Source organism: Wickerhamomyces anomalus (genome assembly GCF_001661255.1).
Source record: "Wickerhamomyces anomalus NRRL Y-366-8 unplaced genomic scaffold WICANscaffold_5, whole genome shotgun sequence".
In the NCBI taxonomy this organism is placed as follows: Eukaryota; Fungi; Ascomycota; class Saccharomycetes; order Phaffomycetales; family Wickerhamomycetaceae; genus Hansenula; species Hansenula anomala.
This window is the reverse complement of record NW_017567114.1, coordinates 210,751-218,631: the sequence shown is the minus strand read 5'-3', so window position 1 is coordinate 218,631 and position 7,881 is coordinate 210,751. Positions and strand designations below refer to the sequence as shown.

At 40.0% G+C, this 7,881-nt stretch overlaps 1 protein-coding gene across 1 annotated transcript; it reads left to right on the top strand.

Annotated features, from left to right (window-relative positions):
* Positions 1 to 4,789: 4,789 nt before the first annotated feature.
* Positions 4,790 to 5,488, top strand: WICANDRAFT_95024 (uncharacterized protein; the record flags this gene model as incomplete). Its single annotated transcript, XM_019186481.1, has 1 exon — positions 4,790 to 5,488. A coding segment is annotated over exon 1 (233 nt), but the record flags the coding sequence as incomplete, so codon positions are not given.
* Between the last annotated feature and the right edge of the window lie 2,393 nt (positions 5,489 to 7,881).

Below are 7,881 nucleotides of genomic sequence, written 5' to 3'. Positions count from 1 at the left end.
TTCAAGTGTTCCAACTGGTCCAACTTCTGGTGGTTCCAAGCGTTCCTACTGGTGGTTCAAGTATTCCACTGGTCCAACTTCTGGTGGTTCAAGCGTTCCTACTGGTGGTTCAAGTATTCCAACTGGTCCAACTTCTGGTGGTTCAAGCGTTCCTACTAGTGGTTCAAGTATTCCAACTGGTCCAACTTCTGGTGGTTCAAGCGTTCCAACAGGTCCTACTTCTGGTGGCTCAAGTGTTCCAACTGGCCCAACTTCTGGTGGCTCAAGTGTTCCAACTGGTCCATCTTCTGGTGGCTCAAGTGTTCCAACTGGTCCTACTTCTGGTGGTTCAAGTATTCCAACTGGTCCAACTTCTGGTGGTTCAAGCGTTCCAACAGGTCCTACTTCTGGTGGTTCAAGTGTTCCAACTGGTCCAACTTCTGGTGGCTCAAGTGTTCCAACTGGTCCTACTTCTGGTGGTTCAAGTATTCCAACTGGTCCAACTTCTGGTGGTTCAAGCGTTCCTACTGGTGGCTCAAGCGTTCCAACTGGTCCAACTTCTGGTGGTTCAAGCGTTCCTACTGGTGGTTCAAGTATTCCAACTGGTCCAACTTCTGGTGGTTCAAGCGTTCCTACTGGTGGTTCAAGTGTTCCAACTGGTCCTACTTCTGGTGGTTCAAGTATTCCAACTGGTCCAACTTCTGGTGGTTCAAGTGTTCCAACTGGTCCTACTTCTGGTGGCCCAAGCGTCCCAACTGGCCCATCCAATCCAGGTACTCAACCTACTCCAACTGGTCCAACTGGTCCATCCAACCCAGGTACTCAACCTACTCCATCTGGTCCATCTAACTCAGGTACCCAAGCTACTCCATCTGGTCCAAGTGGTCCATCAAACCCAGGTACCCAAGCTACTCCATCTGGTCCATCTAACTCAGGTACCCAAGCTACTCCATCTGGTCCAAGTGGTCCATCAAACCCAGGTACCCAAGCTACTCCATCTGGTCCATCTAACCCAGGTACTCAACCTACTCCAACTGGTCCATCTGGTCCAAGTGGTCCATCTAACCCAGGTACCCAAGCTAATCCATCTGGCCCATCCAATCCAGGCACTCAACCTACTCCAGCTGGTCCAAGTGGTCCATCCAACCCAGGTTCCCAAGCTACTCCATCTGGCCCATCCAATCCAGGCAGTCAACCTACTCCAGCTGGTCCAACTGGTCCATCTAACCCAGGTACCCAAGCTACTCCATCTGGCCCATCCAATCCAGGCACTCAACCTACTCCAGCTGGTCCAAGTGGTCCATCCAACCCAGGTACCCAAGCTACTCCATCTGGTCCAAGTGGTCCATCTAACCCAGGTACCCAAGCTACTCCATCTGGTCCATCTAACCCAGGTACTCAAGCTACTCCATCTGGTCCATCCAATCCAGGTCAAGCTACTCCAACTACAATAGAATCACCAGCAGGTTCCGGTGTTCCAACAGAATCAACATTTTCTATTAGCAAATCTGCAACAGGATCTGGTGGTGCAACAACATTGGCAACAACTGTGCCTCAACTTTCAGCTTCTGGAACAGGTTCTGGAACTGCACCAGCTATCAGCACATTTGAGGCATCTGCACCTAGATTTGGTGTCTCCAAGTTTGTTGTTTTAGCTTTCTTATTTTTTATTTGATTCCCTAACATGAGTGATTTATATCACCTTGTGTTGTTTTATTTTTTCATTCTTTTTCGTCTTTAATGATTTTGTTTCGTTTTGGAAATTAAGACTTCATATTTCGAAGCAACTGTTTTCCATGTTATGGTTTGTTTTCACGTTCACCAAGGTACGTTCACCAAGGTTTCTACCAAAACATTTTATGAAGTTTTTATGTTTGTTTTCTTAATTCTGTTTGTTACTTTTTGTTGAAATTCTTTTAGAGTGTGGGCTCTTGATATTGCTCAAGGCATTCTACATCTTTTTATTTCATTTGGTTCATTTTGCAATCGTGATTCTTCTGAATTCAAGCTAGAATACGATTGAAGAAGGATCCTAACTTTTATAGTATGATTAATATATAATGATGGTTAATAGAAATTTCATCTCGTAGAATATTATGTCTTTATACATAACTACAAGAGAGTGAGGTGTTACATCAAGCTTGACTGGTGAGATTCAAAGAAAAGGCTAAGCACAGAGTTTGATCAGAGTTCGAGACACTCCCAAGGCAACCCCGATTGAAGGTTGGGCAGCTTCTTACTTCCTGAAGTTTATTGAATTGATTTGATTTATAAACGTTGACGTAAAAAAAATTGGTGTAATTTGTTTTTCTAGCCAATATGATATAGCTCAGATGTGCTCGCTCCTGCAGTGCGAAAAATCAAAGTGATAGAGCATCCGCGAAATATAATTGAAAAATAATTTAAAGACTGGAAATTACGATTTTCAAGTAGAAATAACAACAGCTTTTTGTAAGGAACAATACTTTTAAAAAATACTTAAAATACAAAATACTGAATTCACTATTCAATGAACACAATTTTAGTGATTTTTAAATTTTGTGTATATCACTTTATAAACTTTTCAAATAAATTTAAGAAATAGGATGTCAACAATATTTTTAAAATTCAAAAAGTGATTTTTAAAGAACTTCCAATTCGACTCATATACAACAGTTGAAGAGTTCAAAATATTATTTAATATTTGTTAATTGATAAAAGTGAAAAAAATTGTATATTTATCATTTGATTTTGATGTTATAACCAAGTTAAGGAATATTTTCATTTCCGGTCACGTGACCATCGTAGAAGATAATTATTCTGGAGCTCACAGAAGTTTCTCCGTGCGATTTAAGGTCAGAATTTGAACAAGTTTTGAGTAAAGTCATGTAATCTGTAGATCTAAAGTAGCAGGCATAATAGCTGCCTTAGTTTTGAGTTTTAACTATGAGCTGGTTTTAGCGTCAATTTGTTGTCGCGAAACCATTCGGAATTTTTTTCAGAGCAGTAATATTCTTCAAAATGAACTGTTTAAGCAGCCAATGAAAAATATACGAAGATACCTTGGAAGGAACCTGCCCTAAGCTTAAACTATCATTCTATCGTCGAGTCTGCTGCGATTTAGTGATTTAAAATTCAAACAGGCTCAATTTCTTCAAGATGGCTCATCAATTACTAAATACTACTCTTATTACCACTCAGTCATGGCTTCAGGAAGCCTCAAGTGGTTATAAACAAGTGTTTATAAACAAGACAAGGCCATGGGCTTAGAAGTTTTCGCAGAACTTCATACTTCATACGATGAGATTGAAAGTCTAGGGAAATTGAATCTTTTTGAGAGTGTTTCCACATTTATGTTACATCTGGATGATGTGTTCATGTTTTCAAGAAAGCTATCTACTAATCCTGGTAGCGTCTGATGAGTAGTGCTTAACTGACGTCGAGCCTGCTAAATGATCTATATAAACTGAAGTCAACGCCTCACTAATCGCTAAAATCTTTCTTCTCTAGCTTCTCTAGCTTGCAATATTTAGACGCGACCGCCGCCCCAAAGTAATGGATCAAAACACTAATTTTCAGAGAACGTTACGCGTATGTGATTCGTATAGTTTTCATAGAATCACTTACATAAGGAACTAAATCTAATCAGTTAGATTAATGAATCACAAGAAGCTCATTTGTTTTAACATTATCTGACTTTTTGAGTGAAGTACACCCAGCTCATATACATCATCAATTCACAACATACAAATATACACACATGTGTAGTTGTATATACATAAGAGCTCTCCTGGTTGGTTTCTAGTCTCTAGACGTTGGGCCCTCGGTTCGATGTGTAAGGAGTCAGAAAGGACCTATTGTTCAGCGTGTGCTGAAGCCTGGCACCCTTCCACACAGAATTAGAGACTCATTTTGGTCCCCCTGGGCAAGCTGGCTCACCCTTTTCAGAAGACAGCCCAGCTTGATTCGACCAAAGCCGTTGATACAGCTCAATGGGGCCTGCACTCTCCAAAGTAGACCTTCTTATGTGCGTATGGTATAGGTCCACGGCTGTCTACGCCCACATTGTGTCTGTGGTGTCTGGATGTCGTATTCGCGGTTTTTTTTTCGACAAAATCTGGTTGATAGAAAAGACGGACACTAAACAAGTGTTGATGACTAGCAAAGGTGAGTAGCTCCCTTAGAGATCAATACTGGCTTATGGTATAAGGAAGATGTGGTGCTTAATGTATCAAGCTGGCTACTCTTTAACCGTGAATTTTGATTCATTTTGAGAAGAAACACAAGACTGTTTGAAGGCAATGCACAACGGTTAGAATGCTACCCTTTTAATGTGAGGTTTGAAGCACTCAAGATACGATGATGCTCATTGTATGTGAGGCGCGTGCTCTTCGTACATTACTTGTGGGATCCTGGATCTCGTATTTGCAATTGTGTTAGTCAAGAGTCAAAAGTCGCTTGTAACGCGTACATGTTTCGTGAAGCGAAAATTGGAGGCCTTTTCGTGACAGGTTCACAATCAGCACCAATAGACTACCACCATCTATAATCAAGCTTCAGGTGAATCTTGCTGCTCATAGGCTGTCGAACAATTGGTCAAAAGAACATTTTCAAACATATACTTGTTGTTATTTTCCTCATCATGGAATGCTTTGAATAATTATTCCCTACATCATATATTATTTCACAGACCAAAAATTCCGTTTAAAGATTATTTCCCCTTCCAATTTTCATACACATTTTTACAATTCATACCATTGTCATGTACCCAATCCTTTTAGAATCATACCCATAACTTTCAAAAACCGGCCCACTTCCAAGAGTTTTGGTTGAATACCCTAAACTTAAAATTTGCTTAGTACTGATTGTTTTTTAACAATGGTTCAGGTAGGAGAGAGACTACTGAAAAGATCGGTTAGACTTTAGCGGGATGCATAGAAAGGTTTACGAAACCAGGCTTTTAGATCTAAATCGAAGCTTTTGGTGCATATATCTGGCTGAATTAGTCGAAGCATACCAAAATCCTACTGCATAAGGTCTTCATAAGGACTTCGGGCATAGATCTAAAAAATGCACATTCTCGTGTCAGGTCTTTCTTTTTTTTTATTGAGAAATCTTGTTATTCTTTATTTATATATAAGGAATCAAGTGGAAGGTATATTTCCCTATCAATGTTGACACTTTCTTTTTTCCCAAACGAATTTTGAAAAGTTAACAAAACTGAAAAATGCTGCGAAATTTTTCGTCTTTTGCTGGAGCATTTTTGGTTTGTCTTCTAGCCAGGTTAGCGTTTGCTAAACAGGCTGATGAAATCTTCAACTCCTTCAATTCTATTCAGTTGCAAAGTGGTAATGGTTATCCTATGGACCTTTACAGAGTTGTTATTGGCTGGTCAATAGATCCTTCAATGGAAATTGGTACCGGTGATAAGTTCAGCCTTGATATGCCTTATGTTTATGAAATTAGACATGTCAATTCAACTCAACAGGAAAACTTTGGTCAAAGCTTTGATATTTATCTCAATGTTGATGCTAATATTGCAAGTTGTTCTTTTGTTCAAGCAGGTGGTAGAGCCAACTCTTCAAAAATTAACTGTCAAATTATCCGTGACATTTCAAGTTTTGGTGCAATTTCTGGTGAATTGACTTTTGATATAATGTTTGACGGTGGTGGTCGTCTTGAAAACACAGCTATTGCCGCTCACTGGGCCCAAGGTATTAATGAAATCACATTTAATGGAAATCTCACAAATGCTGTTGATTTTGCACAACCAGACATCAATAACACCAATGTTCAAGCTTGGTATACCATGAAAAATGATCTATTCGCTTACTATTTGTCCCCAACTAGTGTTTGTTCTTCAAGTGCAGGTATTTTAGGTGGTACATTAGAGTTTAGCATTACGGCCAATTATATTACCGTACCATTGAACTTCGACTTGACAGAAATCTTCATTGCGAGCGAGGTTAGTCCATTTGGGTTCCCAACAAAGACAGAATCAATTCAAATTGTAAGTCAAGATTTTGACAGTTCAGGCCGCCGAGTTACTATCCAATTTGGTCCAATTTACAAAGGTTCTCGTTTGGCTTTCTCCACTTTTGCAAACATGTCATCCACCGCCTCTGTCTCGATCGTGCGTTCTTTGAGTTTTGCTTGCATGGATTTTTCAACTTTTACCGATGGTCAAAGTGTTGATATGGGAACTATTGATGCAGGTCAACCAGGTAAAGACCATGGTAAGTATCCGTTCACTTTGAAAAAATCTGAATTCATTTACTAACAATTCATTTAGACGTTGCTGCTACAGTTACATCAACACAAACATGGTGTAAAGATTTTGATTCAACTTCTTTCACAACTGGTGAAGGTAAAACTGTCACAGAAGTTGTTCAGTTAGCAAGCCCTTCAACACATTTTGTCACTGAAACAACATTGTGGAATGAGTCTTACACTTCAACTTACACAAAAAACTTTACTTCCAGTCAATCACAATTGACTGTTATTGTTGAAGAGCCAAGACCAACAACAAGTTTCACTACTTTAACCTTGCCTTGGGATAATCATTATACAACAACTTCTACTGTTCCTTATAGTTCTGGTGCTTATGATATTATCGTCGTGGTGGAAACTCCAGTTTCCAATGAAACAACTACAAGGTATACCACATTGACTAAACCATGGGGAGAAGGATTCACAAGTACTTATACAAACCCAATAACATCTGGTGCTACTGAAGTTATTGTTGTCGTTGAAACTCCTACTTCTAACTATACTGGAGCAACATACACCACTGTTACATTACCTTGGAATGAAGGGTTCACAAGTACTTACACTGAACCATTTACATCAGGCGCAACAGAAGTCATTGTTATTGTTGAAACCCCAGGAGCAAATTATTCAGCTAGTACAAGATATACCACTGTCACTTTACCATATTCAGGATCCACCACAACCTCTTTCATTTACCCATATCCATCTGGTGCTACTGATGTTGTTGCTATTCTTGAAACACCAACATTCACTGTTACTTCTTCTTCATCTACAAGTTCAAGTATTTCATCACAAGAGTCTTCAAGTATTTCATCACTCCCTTCAAGTACTTCTTCCTTGGCCAGTTCTGAATTAGGCTCTAGTTCTTCGGGGTCCTCCAGTGTCATTTCATCTGGTCCCCAGTCTCCAAGCTCATCATTATCAAGTGAATACTCTTCAGTCTATCCAACCTCTTCATTCTCAAAGTCTGAAATTCCTATTTCATCAAACTCATCTTTCGCAAGTGGATTATCATCTACATCACTCTCAAGCTCTTTATCAAGTGAATTGTCCTCTTCAGTTACAAGTTTCATTCCAGGTGAGTCAGAAAGCTCATCTTTCTCAAGCTCCATGGGTTCAAACTGGATCAGTTTTTCACATACATCAGAAAGTATCTCCAATTCTGGATCCATTAGCTCAATGATCCCACCATCTTCAAGTTTTACCTCAAACTTCTATCCAAATAGTTCAATAGCACACCCTTCGTCTGCCTCTGGATCAGGTGCTACATCAGTTACTTGGACTGACTCCAATGGTGAAACCCATACTGCTACAACTACTATTCCTATTACTGCTTCAAGTGGTTCAGTCACTACCTCAAGTGGTGCAGGTTCAGGTGCCACATCAGTTACTTGGACTGACTCCAATGGTGAAACCCACACTGGTATTGTTACGGAAGAGCCAACTACTGGCTCTGATGGTGTCGTTGGTACTGCTACAACTACTATTCCTATTACTGCTTCAAGTGGTTCAGTCACTACCTCAAGTGGTGCAGGTTCAGGTGCTACATCAGTTACTTGGACTGACTCCAATGGTGAAACCCATACTGGTATTGTTACGGAAGAGCCAACTACTGGTTCTGATGGTGTCGTTGGTACTGCTACAACTACTATT